The sequence below is a fragment of the Mirounga leonina genome, unplaced genomic scaffold, assembly GCF_011800145.1.
Source record: "Mirounga leonina isolate KUSES-001 unplaced genomic scaffold, KU_Mleo_1.0 Mir_170, whole genome shotgun sequence".
NCBI lineage: Eukaryota > Metazoa > Chordata > Mammalia > Carnivora > Phocidae > Mirounga > Mirounga leonina.
Window position 1 is genome coordinate 4,140,555 of NW_023270433.1, and position 21,647 is coordinate 4,162,201.

Here is a 21,647-nt window from a genome sequence, read left to right on the forward strand (position 1 = left end):
AGAGGAAGTTCTATGGCTAATAAACATATGAAGGACAGCTTGACATTAATGACAAGGAAATAGCAAAACCACAGTATTTTGTAGTGTGTGCTAGTTTGAGGCTATAAGTATTAGGATGTGGATCTGCAGGACCTCATTGCTGGTAGAAGTGTAAATTGGGGCAGCGCCTTAGAGATTAGTTTGGCTTCGTCTAAATTTGAACATTCCTATGTCCCATGATTTAGCAGTTTCTTTCTTTCTTTTTTTTTAGATTTTACTTATTTATTCATAAGAGACAGAGAGAGAGGCAGAGGGAGAAGCAGGCTCCCCGCTGAGCAGGGAGCCCAATGTGGGACTCGATCCCAGGACCCTGGGATCACGACCTGAGCTGAAGGCAGATGCTTAACCATCTGAGCCACCCAGGCGCCCCATCTAGCAGTTTCATTCCTGAGGGTGTATGTAAGAGAGATACTCTTGATCATTTGTAACAGGAGGCATATATAAGAAATTCCATAGCACACTACTTAGAATTCACAAAAACCTGCAAACAACTGGGATGCCTGGTGGTGGGGGAGTCCGTGGATAAACTGAAGTATCTTCACATGGGAATATCATGTAGCAATCTAAACAAACTATCAACTTGAAACAAAATAAGTGAATCCTGGTAATATAACACTAAGTGAAATAAAGTTTCAGAAGATTCCATATAGAAGGAAACTCTTTTTATAAAGTTAGAAATAAAATGAATATTTACAGATAGATACCACAACTATATAAAAAATAAGGGGATGAAGAACATGGTATTCGAGATGATGGTCACCTCAGGTTGGAAGGGGAAGGAAGATGGGGGGGGGATGGGCCCCATATAGTTAAATGCATGTTACAGTAAAGGGGCCTTAGTTTTTGTGTTGGATGATGAGTTTATGGATGCATGTTGCATTAATAATAAAAATTTAAATTTAAAAGTGGGCTACGCATGGACCAAAGATAAAAGTGTGTGATGAATAAAAGGTTATAGTCTAATTCTGAAGTCTTATTCCCTAACCCTCATCCGAAAAAGATGTCAGCAAAAGACTTCAATTTCTGGCAGTCTAGTGTCTCTATAAACTGAAAAATGTTCCTCCTCCAAAATACTTAGGTATGCCAGGTAAAATGTGACAGGGTTTATAGGCTTGTCCAAGAAGGTAAGAGTGAAATGGACAGGGAACTGGAACCCAGAGTAGAAGGTGGACAGTGAAGCCACAGGCATCCAGAGAGTGTTAGCCAAAGTTAGTAGAACCTTAAAGTATATGTTTAACAGATGTATATTAAGGTGTTGGGATAGGGAGTTAGAGGCTCTACCATAAAACAGACTTGAGGGCGCCTGGGTGGCTCAGATGGTTAAGCGTCTGCCTTCGGCTCAGGTCATGATCCCAGAGTCCTGGGATCGAGTCCCGCATCGGGCTCCCTGCTCCTTGGGAGCCTGCTTCTCCCTCTGCTTCTCTCTCTCTCTCTCTCTCTTTGTCTCTCATGCATAAATAAATAAAATCTTTAAAATAAATAAATAAATAAAACAGACTTGGTGGGCCACACCCTCAGTCGAAAAGGTAGTAGAAAATAATTCACAGATGACAGAAATGTGTCTGTCTCTGAAATCTGGGTGAGGAAAAGACTTCCCTGAAAATTTGTAACCAAAGCCCTCTCTTCATAAGAGAAGTTCCTGTTTGCCTGCTTGCTTGATACTTGCAGAAACCATTGCAAATCCTTTCCAGAGGGACACATCAACTGAGCCCTTGCCAGATTCCCACAGATATATCCCAATGAAGGTACCAAAATTAAAACAACAAAACCACTGTGTGTGAGTGGAAATAAAAATGAGCAAGTGTACCCAAAGAACTCCTTTATTAGAATGATCAGATACAGAATATAAAGTGCTTCAGTAGAAGAGAGACTTGAAAACCCACTCTCAAAAGACCAGGAATATTTTTTAAAGATTCAATTAAAATATGTAGAAATGAAACACATAAAATTAAACACTTTAGATGGATTGAACGGCTAGTTAGGTGTGCCTGAAGAGAGAATGAATGAATTTAGAAGATGAACAGGTTACTTTAGAAAGACAGACAAAGGGATGGAGGGGGAATGCTGAAAAGGCAGGGTACAGTGGGAAGATCTAATCTCAGTTCGCTCTGTTGGCAAAGGAAAGAACCGGAGTGATAAAGAGGTGATGGTGCGTTATTTTTCAAAGTCAGTGAAAAACGCAGATAAGCATGCTCACAGATCCTGAGGTGGAGAGATAAAAGAAAAACCCACACCAGTGCACACTGTAGTAATGCTTCAGGATACTAGAGACAAAGGTTTTAAAGGAGCCAGAGAAAAGACTACCTACGAGAGAGGTGCAGTTAGCTTCTCAGTCATAGGAATAAAACCGACGATGGAACAGTGTCTTCCCTTTGCTGAAGAATGGGAGCTGTCCATCTAGAAGCAAGCGCCCAAGAGAGAAGGTGAAATAAAGACCTTTCAAACAGCTGGGGTCCTTTACCACCAACAGTCTGTGCAAAGTCAGCGTCAGCCTTTTCACATTGTTTGGGCAATCCTAAGTATTACATGACATACTGCTTTCTTGGATAAAGGCTTTTCATGACTGTGAATATTCAGCCGTGAATATTCAGGTCTACTGTGTTTTGGGTGCAGTATTGTGTAGTTTCCGGATGTTAACTCATTAAAACCTTACAGCCCACATTTCATAGATGAGGAAACTGAGTCACTTACACAGACTAGCGTGTGGAACCCAGGGTGTATAGATAGGCAGCCGGGCTCCAGAGCCCCTAGGTTTGGTTTGGTTTTTTAACTGTTTGGAAGTACTTTCCCACTTTCAGAAAATTCTCAGGAATAAAATACCTGTATCATCTTAAGCCATATTCACTAATTGTTAGTGTCTCCATTTGCTTTATCATTTGCTTTCAAGTGACACAGCTTTTTTTCCTGAACCATTTGAAAGTCGGTTTCATCCCTGTGTGCTTTACCGCTAAGTACTTCATGTGTATCTCTTGAGAAGAGGCTCTTCTCCTTCTGTAAGGACAGTGTTACAAGCTTCAGTGAATTTCGCACTGATTTAGTAATGTCTGTCTTCCAGCTGTACCATGTGCTCTCCAGTGTTCTTCGTAGTGTTTCCCCCCTGTGCTCCAGTATCCGGGCCAGGATCAGCTCTTACACGTAATTATGTTGCTTGAGTCTCCCTTCATCTGGACTGTTGTTTCCTCAGCCTTTGTCTTATGACATTTCTGAAGAGTGCTGTCATCCCTGTTCTGCACCTTTTATTTATTTATTTATTTATTTTTAAAGATTTTATTTATTTATTTGACAGAGAGAGACACAGCAAGAGGGGGAACACAAGCAGGGGGAGTGGGAGAGGGAGAAGCAGGCTTCCCGCAGAGCAGGGAGCCCAATGCGGGGCTTGATCCCAGCACCCTGGGATCACGACCTGAGCCGAAGGCAGACGCTTAACAACTGAGCCACCCAGGCGCCCCTCCCCGCACCTTTTAAAAAATAGAATGCTCCTCATTTTGGGTTTGTCTAATGTTTCCTAGTTGTTAGAGTCAGGCTATGCATTCCCAGCTGGGGTACTCCATAAGAGTGATGTGATGTCCTTCTCAGAGTGTCCTATAACAGACGCGCATCATATCATTTGCCCTTTGTGGTTATGTTAATTTTGATCAGCTGATCAAGGTGTTGTCCAGTTTCTTCACTGTATATTTTCTGTTTCTTAGATACTGGAGATCACAGAAATGCCCTGCTCCTCACCAAAGTTTTCTCCTATATTTAGTGCTAACTGATGCTTTTGCCTGAACCAGTTTTTCTGGGATTGTGAAGTAATTTTCCCATCCAGCACTCAACACATTTACCAGTTAACACGTGACATTGATTGTACTATAACCAGGAGCTTTTGCCTTTCTCCAGTCCAGTATGGACTCATGCATTCCTTTGTATCTTTTCCAAAAGTTTAAAATTCATTACTTACGTTGGCGTAGAGCCAGTCCATTCCTACATCCATTAGCTCTATGTTTTTCAAACTTTTTTGACCATAACCTGTGATAAAAAGTGTTTTTCATTGAGTACACATATACATATGCATATGTGACGCAAACATTTCCCAAAATAATACTCCTAACATGCAGGATGCACGCTGATATTTTTCTGTTCTATTTTATTAGTTTTTTAAGGTTGGTCATGATTACTAAATTTAATTCATAGCTTACAAGAAAATTTTTTAAAGATTTATTTATTTTAGAGAAAGAGCAGGGGGCAGGGAGCTTGGTTGTGGAGGGACAGAGGGAGAGGAAGAGAGAATCTTTTTTTTTTATTTGACAGAGAGAGAGAGAGAGAGCGAGAACAAGTAGGCAGAGAGGCAGGCAGAGGGAGAGGGAGAAGCAGGCTCTCTGCCAAGCAGGGAGCCAGAGGTGGGGCTCGATCCCAGGACCCCAGGATCATGACCTGAGCTGAAGGCAGCCGCTTAACCGACTGAGCCACCCAGGCGCCCCTAGGAAGAGAGAATCTTAAGCAGACTCCACACTGAGTGCAGAGTCCGACACGGGGCTCTATCTCATGACCGTGAGATCATGACCTAAGCCAAAACCAAGAGTTGGATGCTTAACCGACTGTACCACTCAGGCACCCCTTGTCCACGAGAAATTTAAAATCATTTGTCTATGCTATATTGACATTTAGAGGTGACTTTTGATTTCTTCTGAGGCTCCACTTTTTCCCCCCTCTTAACTTTCTATTACGGAAAATTACAAACATACAAAAGTAGAATGATATAATGAACCCTCATATATCCATCACTGAGCTTTATGAGTTATCACTACATAGCCAATATTCTATATCCCTTTGGATTACTTAGAGCAAATCTTAGACATCAGAGCATTTCATCCATAAAATACTTCAGTATGTCTCTAAAGATAATGACTTTTTAAAAAAAATTCATATCACCACACCTAAAATAATTCTTTAATATATATATTTTTTTTTATGAAAAAGGATTTTTATTTATTTGAGAGAGAGAGAGAGAGAGCACAAGCAGGGGGAGCTGCAGAGGGCGATGGAGAAGCAGGCTCTCTACCAAGCAGGGAGCCTGAAAGGGGCTCGATCCCAGGATCCTGGGATCATGACCTGAGCCGAGGGCAGACGCTTAACTGATTGAGCCACCCAGGTGCCCCTATATATTTCTAATCAGTGGTTAAGTGATTATCTCATAAATGCTTTTTTAGGGTCCAAATCAGGATAAAATAAGGTCCAAGCATTGCGTTACTAGTATCTTAGGCAGTCCCTTAACCGACTGAGCCACCCAGGCGACCTGTATCTTAGGTCTTTTAAAATCTGTAGAGAATCCTATTTTCTTAACTAGGTTCTTGCTGCATGTAGACAATTATTTGTTGAATGAAGCAGTGAACATGTTATTCCTTTAGGTTCGGCGTTGGGCTATCCTGACCGCAAGAAATTTGGGAAAAGTGGACAGAGATGATTATTATGACTTGCAGGAGGTTTTGACTTGCCTTTTTAAAGTCATTGAATTGGGGCTTTTGGAAAGTCCGGACATTTATACTTCTTCTGTCCTCGAGAAGGGTAAACTGATTCTTCTGCCCTCACACATGTACGATACCACCAACTACAAAAACTATTGGTTAGGTAAGTACTGTTCCTACACAAATATAACTAGTATTTTTCATGATTCTTAATGAGTATCCTGCAAAGGAAGTGGTTTCTTGGTGATCTGATCAAGGATTTCATAGTTCCCAATTCTTGTTCTCTTGTTAAATTGACTTAGCCATTACACATCCTGTTTTTAAACATTATTTATCCTAGAAACCATCTTTGTAAGAGGTACATGTTCGAGTATGGCAACTAAATCTTTAAAGCAATACTATATGTAACAAGATAATAGTATAACAGTTGACTTTAATGGGGTTTGATATATTTTAAAGAGATTTTCCCATCTGTAAAATATTGCCTGGTTGTGAAAGAGATAATAGCTTTGGTTTTTCAACAAGTTCCACTGACTCAAAATAGTTCTACCCTACTTTACTGATTCTGAGTCTTATAGTCATGTGTCATATTTGGCAGTGATGAGTGCTCAAAATATGGTGATCTTAAAATTGAAGGCACCTTAGATTTGAGGAAATACAAATTGTGTGGTAGTCGTCATAGCAGTTGTTTTCTAACCCGTTCATACCATTTTCCCTTTTTACTTTCAAGTCAGTCTAAAGTCCTGTTACTTGGGAGCAGTTGTGTATGACTGTCTCAGACTTAAATGTTTGAGGAACTGGATACTGGTTTGCTTCATTTTACCGCCTTGTTATTCTTTTTTTTTATAATTTTCTTAAGGATTTTTATTTATTGAGAGAGAAGGATAGAGAGAGCATGAGAGGGAGGAGGGTCAGAGGGAGAAGCAGGCTCCCTGCTCAGCAGGGAGCCCAATGCGGGACTTGATCGCAGGACTCCAGGATCATGACCTGAGCCAAAGGCAGTCGCTCAACCAACTGAGCCACCCAGGCGCCCTCGCCTTGTTACTCTTTTGCCAACTAAGCCAGAGAAGGCACGAGAGCAATGTTACTTAATCAAGTCAAGAAAACGTTTGTCAATGATCTTACAGGTATTTGCATGTTGCTGACCATTCTGGAGGAGCAGGCCATGGACTCACTGTTGCTGGGCTCAGACAAACAGAATGATTTTATGCAATCAATACTTCACACCATGGAGAGGCAAGCAGATGGTAATAACCTTTATTTGCTAAATGCTTTTGAATACTGTGATATGCCCTTTTAAAATACTAGTGTCATTGCAAGAATTTGGGTGTATGGTGTGGACAAAAGAAGAGAGAACGTTTGTATGGTTAAGTCACGGATTCAGATTTTTAAATTGGAAGGGACTTCTAGAGTTTAATTTCAGCACCTTACCTTCATAAAAGAGGAGACTGAAGCCCAGGGAAGTTAACTTACTGTTTCTTGTTGAAATGCCCATTTAGTGGTAGAATCAAGACTAGCAGGGGGCGCCTGGGTGGCTCAGATGGTTAAGCGTCTGCCTTCGGCCCAGGTCATGATCCCAGAGTCCTGGGATCGAGCCCCACATTGGGCTCCTGGCTCAGCGGGGAGCCTGCTTCTCCCTCTCCCTCTGCCTCTCTCCCTGCTCATGCTCTCTCTCTCTTTCTCTCTCTCTCTCTATATATATCTTTGTCTCAAATGAATAAATAAAATCTTAAAAAAAAAAAAGACTAGCAGATAAATTTCTAATGACATGGTAGTTAAAATTGTGGAGAAAACCTTTCCTGTCCTAGGGTCTTCCTTTTTCCTGGTTCTTCATTTCACTTTGGTTCTCTAGGGTTCCACTGTCCAGCATGGTGACTCTTAGCCAAATGTGGCTATTTAAACTTAAAATTAAATAAAGCATTCAGTTTTGCAGTCCCACGAGCTATACTTTGAGTGCTCAGTAGCCACATGTAGCTGGTAGCTACTGTATTGACCAGTGTAGGTAAAGAACATTTCCATCAGCACAGAAAGCACTCTTGGACAGTGCTGTTCAGATAGTCTAGAAAACAGGGTGTAAAACTTGTCGTCATGTTTATTATTAGACCCTCACTTTCTTTTGCTCATGGTTGTATCAGGCTGATCAGGGAGGATCTGTACTGAATATTTCTAATCTTGATGAAGGAGTAAATAAAGATCAAGGATGTCAGATCCTATGAAAATATAATGAATCATTTTCCCCCCACATTCACTTCTCTTTAGACAACTCCAGCGTGGATATAAAGTCATTTGTGCAAGATTCTAAAAGAGCTATGTAAATGTTACTCTTTGGGGGGGGGGACAAGGGGCTCATGTTCACCACAGATGGGCCAGTTGGAGAGGAGGTAGCAGGTGGCACAGCCACCTTATACAGCATACCATCCTGGTCCACCGTCAGATCAGCGATGGCCTCAGCTCCATCACCCCCCAGGCTGACTCTGGCTCCTGCCTGACTCTGCCTGGCCACCACAACCCCTCGGGACCATTCAGAGGCATCACTGGAGGGTGTGTGGTTAGTTGAGCAGCTGGTAGTTCTCTTCATATCCTCGCTGGTCACATTTCTTTGGTGGAAGGCATTCCTGACTCCTCTCGTGAACAGGTTTCATATTGCTTTGTGGTCCTGGAGCCTGGATGGGTCGGCTTGTTCCTTGGGGCATCAGAAGGGGCTTCTCTGTGGCTCCCCTGCACCCCTCTCTGCTGCTGGCTGGGGTGCCCACATCTGCTGAGCTTCCTTTAGTACCTCTGAGCAGCTGTAGTAAGAGGCAGTGTCCTCCCTGCTGCCTTGGGAGCTGGTCCATCTCACGGCGCTCCTCCTGCTCATCCCGGAGCCTCCTCGACCATGGCCACCACCATCCCCAGCCCCGGTGCCACCCCACACCCAGCACCCCCCCAGTGTTACTCTTTTTGTGATCACATACATTTTCTTGCTACATTATTGTTAAAGTTATTACTAATTCATTTACCAGCATTTACTACATTAATAGTTCATTTCTTTGTGCCTTGCCCATACAACTCTGTCTTCTCCGTTAATCCAGCTCCCCTAACGTTCTTCAAAACGGGAGTCATCTCTTTAAGAAGGCTTTCATAATGGTCTTCAAACTGACGACTTTGTTCCTTACTTGAGAGCTTACTGGCCATAAGACACTATCAGCTGCAGGAAAGGACAAGAAAGTGTATGGGAAGGTTTACACAAATGCCTGTGGCAAAGCAAGTAGAGTTTAAGAGCCCTGAAGGAAATACAGCAGGAAGTTCTCGGTGGGCAGATAACCTATCAGTAACTGAGTGAGTGGGAGCTCCTGTGTCCAGAAGAGTGCTAGAGAAGAGTAAGCGACCACGGAATGTTTGATGTAGTAGGAGCATTTGTGCTGGGCTTGAGGATGGAGGATTCTGGGAGGTGGTGCTGAAGGCATTCCGGTTCTTACTTGGGAAGAAGCCAGCTGTTTTTGCTGTAGACAGCGTGTGATGATGGGAGTGTGAAAAATAAAGCTGGAAAGACACAATAGAGTAGGATCTTACAAGTAAGTGCGTGACTGAGGACCTTGAATTTTCTTGGAAGACATTGAAGAGCAATTGGAAGGCTTTTGAGTAGGGCAGTATTTTGCCACTGCGTATCTGATAGAGGAGAGGGAAAGGACTGGAGGTAAGAGCTGCTCAGTAGTGGGAATTCCTACCATTTGGGTGAAAAGTAGATAACAAGGCCAAGTTGAGATATGGATGGATGAAGGGTGTGTGTATCTGCTTAGCCTAATACTAGCTAAGGTATTCAGTCCTTTACAGCAGCCAAATGGCACACATAATTCAGATCATGCTTAAAACCAGGATTTCTTGTATCATGGGCTTTTGTTCGGTAGGAAGGGTTGTTTCAGGTATGGCAAACAGGGTGAGAGAGGTGAGTTTACCTAGACTCTCCATTTGTTCCCCATTAAAAAATTTCTTAGGGGTGTATAGTATTGCTTGAAAAAAATGCAAAATTAGCTTTAAAGTTTACTAGGTTTTTAAAACCTGTGGTTGGCAGCACTTTATTTTAAATTAGCTGCTTTGCTAATTCAGTTTTTTTGCTACCCAGATAAAGAATGCTTCATTCTCAGTATGTTTTAGCATCTTTTTCTGATCATTTTGTAATCCAGCAATTACTCCACTGTATTTCAGATGATAGTGTGGATCCTTTTTGGCCAGCATTACACTGTTTCATGGTGATTCTGGATCGCCTTGGATCTAAGGTCTGGGGTCAACGTATTGATCCTATTGAGGCATTTCAAACCATTATCAACAATGTGAGCTACAATAAAGAGATCCAAAATATACGGAACAGCTCTGTAAGGTTAGTTCAGTTAATGTGTCAGTATTTTAAAATAATCTCAATGAGGAAGTCTGTTGTAACTGACTTAGCAATAGGGTTTTTTCCTTTTTGCTTTTTTTTTTTTTTTCTTCATTTCATTAATTTCTGTTTATTCTTATTACTCTTTAAGGACCAAGTTAGAACCGGAGTCATATTTGGATGATATGGTGACTTGCAGCCAGATTGTATACAATTATAATCCCGAAAAGACCAAAAAGGTATAAAACATGTTGAGAATTCAGATGACCCTGTATTGCCTTTATATTGTGTAGGCGATATTGTACATAATTAGTTGAATTACTGATGTTATGATACATAGCTATTCTGAATCCACTGCTGCATAAGGGGTTTCTGATTGAACAGATGTACATGGGGAAAATGGACTCTCACTACAAGGTGCACACTTTGGAAGATTAAGGGCAGTCAGGAAGGGTGGAAAGGTTATAGGATGAGGGAGATAAGTGACATGACTGGAATCGAAACCTGCTAATGGAAAGAAGACGAGGTGTACTCATGAATCCTTGACCTCGACATTGACCTATGTTTTCCATTTATGGGGCGTATATGTGAACCAAAATAGGAAAACTAAGTGATACATCGTTTAATAGCTATGCATTAAATCCATCATGAATTCTGTTTGCTTATCTAATGTCAGTATTTCTTTCATTTTAGGATTCAGGGTGGAGATCAGCCATTTGCCCAGATTATTGTCCTAACATGTATGAAGAGATGGAAACATTAGCCAGTGTGCTTCAGTCAGATATTGGTCAAGACATGCGTGTTCATAACAGCACCTTTCTGTGGTTCATCCCTTTTGTTCAGTCCCTCATGGATCTTAAGGATTTGGGTGTGGCTTATATAGTAGAGGTTATTCATCATCTGCACTCGGAAGTCAAAGATGTCCTCAACCAAACAGATGCCATGTGTGACAAAGTTACTGAATTTTTTCTTCTGATTTTGGTGTCCGTGATTGAGCTGCATAGAAATAAAAAATGTCTGCATTTGCTGTGGGTTAGTTCCCAGCAATGGGTAGAAGCCGTTGTAAAATGTGCCAAGCTACCTACCACTGCATTTGCACGGAGTTCTGAGAAGTCATCTGGAAATTGCTCCAAAGGAACAGCAATGATATCATCTCTGTCATTGCATTCAATGCCATCAAATTCTGTACAACTGGCTTGTGTGCAGCTGATTAGAAGTCTCCTTAAAGAAGGTTATCAGCTTGGGCAGCAAACTTTATGTAAGCGATTCTGGGATAAACTCAATTTATTTCTGCGTGGAAATTTGTCTCTAGGTTGGCAGTTGAGTACTCAGGAAACCCATGAGTTACAAACTTGTTTAAAGCAAATTATCAGAAACATAAAAGTCAAAGTACCTCAATGTAACACTTTCGTGGATCTGAGTCCTGCAGGTAAAAGCTCTCCGGCATCTTACAGTAAAGAAGAAAGTGAACAAATAGAGAGGAAGTCCAATAAAGATCTGCACTGTCTGGAAAACTCCAGCCCAACATTTTCTAAAGAACCAATGAAAGCTGAGGCATATCAAATACAAGAGAATATATTGATTAAAGCAAGTAACACGACAGAAGAGGATAATGAGCAAAATTATATAAAAGATTGGAAACTAGAAGATCATCTCTCAGCCGAGTCATGCATAAAGAAGAGTAGTAAAAACCTTTTCACTGAAAGAGCTCAAGATCAAGTTAAAATAAGTACAGGGAAGCAGAAGTCTGTGAAAGAGAATTGTACTTCAAGAAATGTACTGCAGAATTGTACTTCAAGGAATGGTCCAGAAAGGGGATGTGACAGAGGAATAATAATGTCAACACATTTGTTGACCGACTCTAGCACTGATTCGCTGGAGAAGTCGTGCACATCAAATGAGGATTTCTCTTTCAAGGATGATGCTCTTGGCAAAACCTCAAAATCAAAAACTAAGGCACATAAAAATGAAATTTGTGCTAAGTCATCACATGTAATAAAGAAGCAACACAGGAAAAGTACTTTGATCAATAATACTGGTAATTTAGAGGAAAACCTAACTGTGTCTAACATTGACTGTTTCTATTCAAGGAAAGATTCAGGAGGTCAGAAAGGGGATGGCTTCATGCACAATCTCTCTTTAGACCCTCTCGGCATTCTGGATGATAAAAATGGGGAACAAAAATCTCAAAACAGTTCATTGCTGAAAAAGAAACAACTGAAGAGTGAAGAGTTAGATATTTGCTCTTCCTATGAAAACAGGTATCAAATGCAGGAATGTCACATTGATGATAAAGATTTGGTCTCGTTTACAGAAGTGACCAACACTTTCGTGAAGAAAATGTCTCCCTTCAAAGATCCTGTGACTGTTCTTGAATCAAAAGATAAGGAAATTAGCAAGAATACCAGTCAGATGTCTTCTCACTTGAGAGAACAGGCTCCTGGCCTCAGTCCTCAGTCTGACACCTTAACAGATTCTCAGATAGACCAAGACCTCCACAAGTTATCTTTAATAGCTCAAGCCAGCGTTATTAAGTTCCCATCAGATTCAACTCAAAAAAGCTCATCCCAGCTACAAAGAAGAGTGAAAGATGACAGAAGATGTTTCCCGGCTGACCAGAATAATACTGGGGAAGCCTGTCGGGGCCAGATTATTATTATTTCAGATTCTGATGATGATGATGATGAAGGAATTCTGGGTTTTGAGAAACACATTAAACAAGATAAAATAGGCATCAAGAAAGAATGCCTGGAGCAGCATACTTCAATAGCTAGTCCGAATGTGGAAAAGAAGTTAATAAAGGAAGAGGAGACAAAGCCCGTTTTGCAGTTGGAAGAATCAGATTCTCAGTTTTTTGAGTTTGAAAGTCCATGTGAGATGTTTTCAGCTTGGCAAGATCAGGAAGCAGAGAAGAATTCAGTTCAAGAGAATGAAAAAAATTCTTGTTCAGCTGGCATAGCTGATACCACGAATGATTGGGGTTACGAGACAGATTATGTATCTGAAGAGGTTATTAAGAAGGTAGCAGAGGGCATTGAAAAACACACAGAACCACAGAGTAGTATTTCTGTTGGGGAATTTTGTGAAATTGAAGTAAAAAAACGTAAGAGAAAACGATTTGAAAAACCTATGGCTGAAGGTCCTCTAAGGCCTTCACCTTCTGATAGAAACGAGAACGAGCCTGATATTCTTAATGAGAGAGGTCTGACTGAAAATGATTTTAAAAGTATGGACCTAAGGACAGCGAGTCCCAGTTCAAGTGTTCAGAGAGACAAAGACACTACGGTTTCACTGAAGAAGTCTTCTCCAAAGCTTCGTACTTATTCCAAACCCATTAGAAGAGTCCCACTTCCTAAAACTCCTAAGAAAACACATTCAGATACCAAGAAAGGGCAGAATAAAAGTTCAAATTATATAAGTTGTAGGACAACTCCTGCTATAGTTCCACCAAAGAAATTTCGCCAGTGCCCTGAACCAACTTCAGCAGTTGAGAAACTTGGTCTGAAGAAGGCTCCTCGTAAGGCATTTGATTTGTCTCAGGGATCTCTAGAGTATGTAGTTCAGTTACGCCACCATGGTCAAAGTGTTGGAGTGGTTGATACTAGCAAAAAGACTAAGTTAATTTCTCCTCAGACTCTCTCTGTCAGAAACAATAAGAAACTGCTGACAAGTCAAGATCTTCAGTTGCGAAGGCAGGTGAGACCCAAATCACAACAAAATAGACAAGGACTTTTGGATTATGAAAATAAAGATACTACAAGAGCAGGGCTTTGTCCAGCACAGAATTCTGACATACTTGTCCCAGAATCAGATGGTTCAGATCATAGTTACAAAGGAGGAACTGAGGAGGTTGCTAACAACACTGGGAAACAATTAATAAAATGTGTGTCTTCAGAACCAGAACCCATGAAAACAAAATATGTGTCTCAGGTGACCAGTGATGCTTGTCTTTTGAACCAGTCTGCTTCTGTTGTGTTGAATGGAAGAATACCAACAAAGGAAATCATTGTCTCTGCTTCAGCAGACCCCTTAGGAGGTGGTGACCCAACAGTACATCATTTAGAATTGACAGTTTTGAAAGACGGAGAGCCTGAATCCAACAGTGATACAGAAGATGAGAATATATTTCTAACACAGCACGATCCTGAAGATATGGATTTGTGTTCACAGATGGAGAATGGTAATGAGAAACTCATTGAAGTAGTTCATGGCAAAGATACAGCTCAGGTGGAAGAAGATTCTGTAAGTCGGCCTCAGTTGGAATCTTGGAGTAGCACAAAATGTAAGTACAAAGATTGTGTTGAAACCCCGAAAAACCAGGGTGACTACTGCTCAAAACACTGTGAAGCTAAAGCAGCAGATGAAGATGTATTTCGTAAACCTGGCTTGCCCCTTTCTGCATCCAAGCCTTCGAGACCTTCCACTGCTAAGATTTTTAGCTCAAGTAGTACTTCACGAATTGCTAATCTTTCCAAGTCTTTGGAAAGTGCCTCTGCACTTCCACCAGCTCTAAAAAATAAGTCAAATGGGGCACAGGCTGTTTTGAAAGTCCCACAGCCAGCCTCTGTGTTGTCTCCAAAGCCAGTGGGTGAAGTGAAGAGTTTGTGCAATGTTCTTCACCCTCAGACTCCAAGTAATTCCATCAGGCAAAGTTACAAACTAACGTTTGGTGAAAGCAAATCCTTCTCAGCTTCCTCTCCAGTCCACATTGTCTTGTCATCGCAGTCCATCTCTGACACCTTTGTCAAAGAGGTCTTAAAATGGAAATACGAAATGTTTGTGAACTTTGATCAGTGCGGGCCCCCAGCAAGCCTTTGTCAGTCCATCTCAAGACCTGTGCCTGTCAAATTTCAAGATTGTGGAGATTATTTTAATGTTTTTTTCCCTTTGATGATATTGAATACTTTTGAAACAGTAAGTATATTTTAGTTGTATACCTGCTGAGACTTTGAAGTTGCTTCTTTTCTTATTTCCGTAGTGATTAGAGTACAGTTAAAATAACTGACCTAGTTTTGATTTAGATGTAGCTTTTAGATTACGTGTTGAATGGGCATTTGTGCCAGACGCTGTTCTAGGTGCTGGTGATAGAGAGGAAGCACTTTCTCAACCTCTGCCCTTCTGGGGCCTCCCGACACAATTCAGAGTGCTAATGAACCAAGTCCAGAGGGAGCACAGGAGTGTTTTTTGATACAGAGGTAAGGGAAGACTTATCAGGAGATGGTCTCCCTTCTGCATTTATTCTTAAAGTAATATAGACCTTTTTATAGTTTTCTTGAGGAGGTGGCATGGGGTAAATTACATTGAACAACACAAAGCAGTAAATCCTGAATTTCTCTTTATATAATAATCTGTCTTTCCAGTTTCTTACTCATCCTAGCTGTTGCTCTCTCCCTTTAACTGTCTCCCCTACCTCAACACATCCCATTCTGGTTCTTCTCTCTTCCTTACTCCCCCTGACTAGGATTGCCAAATAAAGTACAAGATTCCCAGTTAAATTTGAACCTCAGAAAAACAGCCAATACTTTTAAGTGTAAGCATCCAACTGCATTTTGAAAGATGTTTTTGGTATTCTCAAAGCAGGTTAGGGGTCAGAAGTTAGATTTTTACTTTTTCAAGTTACTTAAAAAAAAAAAACAAAACACGAGTATGTAACAGCCTGAGTTTCTTAAAAACAAAACCAAGAACACTGAAGTAAATATTTGTGTATTCATTCACCTGCAAGATATATGGGTGGCTGATATGTGGCAAGTTTCATTATAGGCCTGGGGGGTAAAGTGGTGAACATGGCAGACTGGCAGAACATGGCCTCTGCCTTCTGGATGTGATCGTTTCAGATCAGGGGAAGGATGCTAGTGTGATCTAGCACAAAGGGCATAGGGCACTTCTGACAAAAAGGTTTGACAGTCTCTGCAAGCGATAGTATTTACACTGGGACCAGAAGGAATCCACCATGGGAAGTATATTCCAGACAGGGTGAGAGCAGATACAAGTAGGTGGGATCAAGCTTAGTGTGTTGAAGGAAAAGGAAATGTATCATACGAAGGGGCAAGTGTGCTAGATAAGATCATCAAGTAAATTGTGAATATTTGTTATAAAGCTTGAATCAAAGCATCCTTAAAATATACTTTTATATCAATTTATGCCCCCAGTTTTAGCCATTGTTTTAAGATTTATTTTACTAGTATTTCAAAAGCATTAGAAACAACTAATTGACAAAGGATCTTTAATACCTCCATAACAGCAAAGTGAAATACTGATTTAGTATTAGGAGAATTATTTTCTTCCCATAGAAGAATTCTTAGCTCAGTGAGCAGTGTATGTAGTTAAGTAAGCTGGGGAAAATAAATTTTACTCATTTTGAAGCTTACTTTTTAATCTTCATTCTTGCTGGAAAGCACTAATTTGCTGAGAAGCCATTCACGGCCCTTAAATTTAGGACAGACATGTTTTTTATATATTTTTCCCTGGATTAAGAGGTAATCCTATATTCCTCTATAAGATCCTTTCAGGACATTTTTGTAGCTCTAGTCTTTTCAAAACAGAATAGGCACAAGTTCCATTTATACATGTACCCAGAGTTGTTTTTTTTGTTTTTTAATTTTTTTTTTTTTTTTCAAGATTTTATTTGTCAGAGAGACAGCGCACAGGCAGGGGGAGAGGCAGGCAGAGGGAGAAGCAGGCTCCCCGCTGAGCAAGGAGCCTGACGCGGGACTCGATCACAGGACCCTGGGATCATGCCCTGAGCCGAGGGCAGATGCCTGACCAACTGAGCCACCCAGGCGTCCTCATACACAGAGTTTATTTTTTATGTTTTATTTTTTATTATTTGAGAGAGAACACGAGCTAGTGGAGGGGGTGGCTGAGGGAGAGGGAGAAGCAGGCTCCCCACTGAGCATGAAGCCTGACATGAGGCTCTATCCCAGCACTCCGAGATCATGACCTGAGCTGAAAGCAGACACTTAACTGACTGAGCCACCCAGGCACCCTATACATACACAAAGTTTGAAATAGTCAAATACTTTTGTAAAAAATGGCATGCACCCCTCACCCTCTCAGTAACCATTTTTTTATTCTTAATGGATCCTTTTGATAGCTACTTCCATATTTCTAAGTAACATGTCACTCTTGTGACTTCTTAACTTTTCAGTTTTGGGCATCTTCTGTTGCTATAGGAAGTACCCTTTCTTCCATCCCTACATTCTCACATAACCTTTCCTGTTCCCTCATCCTCATTACAGAGTTATTTTATGATTTTATGATCAGTGTTTTGTTGTTTTGACTTTGTATCCACAGCTAAGTCATGTAGTATGCTGTAACTGCTTTTCCTTTCCTGCCCAACTCTTGGTTTTCTCTGGATTTATTGTCTCATTTAATTTTCTATATACTTACAACTAAATTAGCTTCAGACTCTTTTGGATGTTTAAATCTCTCATGATCAGGTATATGAAGTAATCTATAAGTTTCGTATTCTTGGTTTATGATGGTTATCCTGAAGTACTCACCATCCTCATCCCGGGGCTTGCATTTCTTTCTTTCCTGTGTTGCATCCCTGTCTCTTGTGCCCCTAGTTATCTTTCTTGGTTATTCCATCATTTTAGCAAAGCACAGCCTTCTAGCTTCCTGAAAAAAGGATGTGTGGATGATAACATTTTGAAACCTTGCATGTCTTAAAATTTCTTAAATTTTCTCACTTTTTCTACTTTCCATCTCACTTTTTTTTTTCTACTTTATCAGAGGACTTCTCACCTATTGATTTTTTTTTTTTTTTTTTTTTTAGCATACTTTTAGTTTCATGGGACTCTTGTTCTCTGAGGATTCCATTTTATAGGATCCTATTCTTCTTTTCATGAGCGTGGCATTTTTTTAATTTATTTTTTATTTTTTTTAAGATTTTATTTATTTATCTGATAGAGAGAGACACAGTGAGAGAGGGAACACAAGCAGGGTGAGTGGGAGAGGGAGAAGCAGGCTTCCCAAGGAGTAGGGAGCCCGATACAGGGCTCGATCCCAGGACCCTGGCATCATGACCTGATGGCAGACGCTTAATGACTGAACAACCCAGGCACCCCATGGCATCTTTTTATTGTCTGAAGTTTGTTAACGATAATTTTAAAGTCAGTTAAAAAGTTCTCTTTGCATAGTTCCTGTTTCCCCAATTGCTTTTTGCCTGTTCGTTTTAGTGTATACAGACCTTTTATATTAACTCTTTTCTTCAGATAGCTGATGATTTTGGGTGATCTACTCACAATTAAGAACAGGATACTGAAAAGCAGATAGGAGCATTATTCATAGTAACCAAAAAGGGGAAACAACCCAGAGATCCACTAGCTGAAGAATGGACAAAATGTATTAATGTCCATACAATGAAATATTCAGTTGTAAAAAGGAATAAGCCATTATCTGCTACTTTTACATGTTCATTGATGAACCTTGAAAAATTATATGTAATAATGTAATATTATTATATAATATGTATTGTTATTGTTACTATTATGCTAATACCTGAAACTAATATTATATGTCAGGTACACTTAATTAAAAAGAAAATATTTTGGGGCACCTGGGTGGCTCAGTTGTTAAGTGTCTGCCTTCGGCTCAGGTCATGGTCCCAGGGTCCTGGGATCGAGTCCCACATCGGGCTCCCTGCTCGGCAGGGAGCCTGCTTCTCCCTCTCCCACTCCCCCTGCTTGTGTTCCTGCTCTCGCTATCTCTCTCTCTGTCAAATAAATAAATAAAATCTTTAAAAAAAAAAAAAAAGAAAATATTTTGATAAGTGAAAGAAGTCAGGTACGGAAGGCCATATATCGTATCATTCCATTTATATGAAATGTCTAGAATAGGTAAATCCATAAAGACGGAAAGTAGATTATGGGTTACCAGGGGTGGAGGAGGAAAGGACACTCCCAATAGGTATAGGGTTTATTTTGAGATGATGCAGGTGTTCTGGAATTAAATAATGGTGATAGCTCCACAAAACAGTGAATATACTAAAAACCACTGAAAGGGAGGGTACACTTTAAAATAGTGAATTTTATATTGTATGAAATACATCTCAGTTTGTAAAAACGCTATAAAAAAGGGATGAATTTAAATAGTGACAGGTTAAAAGAGATGCTTAGGATACCTGAAGCTCCTGCTTTGCTAAAATGATCCTTTTTATTGCACTGTGGGGAAGTTAAATGTGATCTGAAGGACACCATAACATGGTGAAACCCAGCATTAGTTTCATTCTTTATGTGAAAATTGTATGCTTCGGTGTAGTTCCAAATCTGTATTTTGTCGTATATAAGATTAAAAAGAAGCTCTGAGTGAAAGGGTAGGCTAGTTAACCATTGGCGTTTTGTTGTAAAGCCCCATTCCCACCCTTATAAGTCAGTATCTTTATAGTCTTTTTTCTCTCTTAAGTGAGGTCAGATTCCCCAAAGAAGAATCTTCAGATATTTTGCCTCGAAAGGGTAAGCTGACGGGCAGCTGACCATGGGATGAGGGTGGGGGACAGGGAAGGGTCCCAACATTCAGTGTATAAACATTTGCCTAATTTCCCTCTTTGTCAGTGCCGTGTCTCCACCGTGCCTGCTTTCCCCACTGCTGTCCCCAAGGCTGAAGACTGTTTTTTTTACCCTCTCCACAGACAAAATCTCTGCAGTATTTTGTGGGTTGCAGAGAGGGGCTGTCTCTCTCCAGCCCTCCTTCCAGATTAGAGGTCTGCATCAGATTGCTAATAGGTTGCAGTTCAGCTTCTTGGACTTGCTGAGTTAGCTACCATTCATCCAGCTGCTTTCCCTGCTTCCAACATTTTTTTTTTTTTTACACTTTTAAGATTTTTTATTTATTTATCTGAGAGAGAGAATGGGAGACAGAGAGCATGAGAGGGGGAGGGTCAGAGGGAGAAGCAGACTCCCTGCCGAGCAGGGAGCCCGATGTGGGACTCGATCCCGGGACTCCAGGATCATGACCTGAGCCGAAGGCAGTCACTTAACCAACTGAGCCACCCAGGCGCCCCCCAACATTTTGATACATGTGTCTTCTGTTCTTTGTCCTAATGAACTAATCTGTTTTTAAAAATTGCTTTGGTGTTTTGGTGGGGTTTCAAGAGGAGTGAAAGGGGAAATGCCTGTGTTCAATCTCTCTGTTTTTTTAAAGATTTTATTTATTTATTTATTTGACAGAGACACCGCAAGAGAGGGAACACAAGCAGGGGGAGTGGGAGAGGGAGAAGCAGGCTTCCTGCAGAGCAGGGAGCCCGATGCGGGGCTGGATCCCAGGACCCTGGGATCATGACCTGAGCCAAAGGCAGACGCTTAACGATGAGCCATCCAGGCGCTCCTCAATCTCTCATTTTTATTTGAAATTTTCTGTCTCTTTTTTTAACCATACAGCTTAAACAACATTGTTTTCGCATTTCTTGTTTCTTCAGGCCAACAGTTATTAGTGGTGGTATTAAGATGCCTTGATTACTTCTAATTTTTATTCTAATGAGCCACAGGCTATAGCATCAACCCTCATCGAGGCTCATCACTCTCATTCTGATGTAATTTGACTTCATAATGTTTGTCAATAGAATGCTATAGTGGGTGTAGACTCTATTTACAAAAATTTGGTTGGTCTCTTATTTAGGACATAAAGCATATCTAGTTAATACACCTTACTGCAGGTGAAATGTAATGACATGTAAATTATCCTTTGGTGCAAAAGACAAATGGGAGCAAATTCAACTTCTGGCAATATGAGTCTTTTATATACTGATGTGCCTGATAAAAGATATATTTATTTTTTAATCCTTGCATTTAACACATAAAAGTATTAGATAAATGTATGCCATTTTGGCAGGTTCCCCTTTTTTAAATGGGCCATTGTGGCGAATGCTCTTTTATCTTTTTTTTTTTAATAATTTTATTTATGTGAGAGAGTGAGAGCGCGAGCAGGATGAGGGGCAGAGGGAGAAGCAGACTCCCCGCTGAGCAGGGAGCCTGATGTGGAGCTTGATCCCAGGACCCTGAGATCATGATCTGAGCCGAAGGCAGACGCTTCACCAACTGAGCCATCCAGGTGCCCCTGCTCTTTAATCTTAACATTTATATTTGCTGTCCTGTCACCATCTCATTTTAGGTTGTATGGACAGGGAGTAGGTAGGAAGTAAGTGCTCTTCTTGGGTACTAACTTTGATTATCAGTACCTAAATCCCCTGCAGGGAAATTCCTTCATTTCTTTAGCTAATCTCAGATTGTAATTTGTTCTGCGAAGGAAGCAAAACAGGCTGATAAGATAAGTGATGGGAAGCTGCTCTTGAGACCTGGCTGGGAGCCAGAAGAAGAGCATTTTGTGCAGGGTAGAGGGGAGTGTCAGGAACATGATGCTTTGAGATAGGAACTAACTGCGCATGTATGAGCAGAGAGATTAGGCTGGTGTGTCTGGAGTGAAGGAACTGAGGGGGAAAGGGAAATGTAATAAGACTGGAGAAATAGTCAAGAGCCAGGTGGTGTACGGCCCTGGAAACTGTGGGTTGGGTTTCATCCTCAGTTTAGTGAGAAAGTGTTGGAAGATGTTTAGTTGGTTGGTGTTAGGCTGGGGAGTAGTAATATGCAGTAGATTGCAATTTTTTACATATCATTCTTGGTTGCTCCATGGAGAATAATCTGGAAAGGCAAGTATAGATGCAATAGATGTGTCAAGGGGCCGTTGCAGTAGCCTGGGAGAAAGATGATGGTAATTTAATTTGGGTGGCAGCTCTGGAAGTAAAAGTGAATGCACTGTGGGTAAGTTTTGGAGATGTATTGATGGAATGGATGTGGGAATTAAGGGGAAGAGAG

General features: G+C 40.8%; 1 protein-coding gene across 4 annotated transcripts in view; it reads left to right on the forward strand.

Moving 5' to 3' along the window:
• SETX (senataxin) overlaps window positions 1-21,647 on the forward strand; it is an 87,317-nt gene that overhangs the window by 13,453 nt on the left and 52,217 nt on the right. For all 4 annotated transcript variants that reach the window (XM_035015553.1, XM_035015555.1, XM_035015554.1 and 1 more), the window contains exons 6-10: window positions 5,427-5,646; window positions 6,611-6,730; window positions 9,669-9,840; window positions 9,989-10,076; window positions 10,531-14,751. In XM_035015553.1, coding sequence (XP_034871444.1) covers window positions 5,427-5,646; window positions 6,611-6,730; window positions 9,669-9,840; window positions 9,989-10,076; window positions 10,531-14,751 — 4,821 coding nt within the window. The remainder of the gene's footprint in view (window positions 1-5,426; window positions 5,647-6,610; window positions 6,731-9,668; window positions 9,841-9,988; window positions 10,077-10,530; window positions 14,752-21,647) is intronic.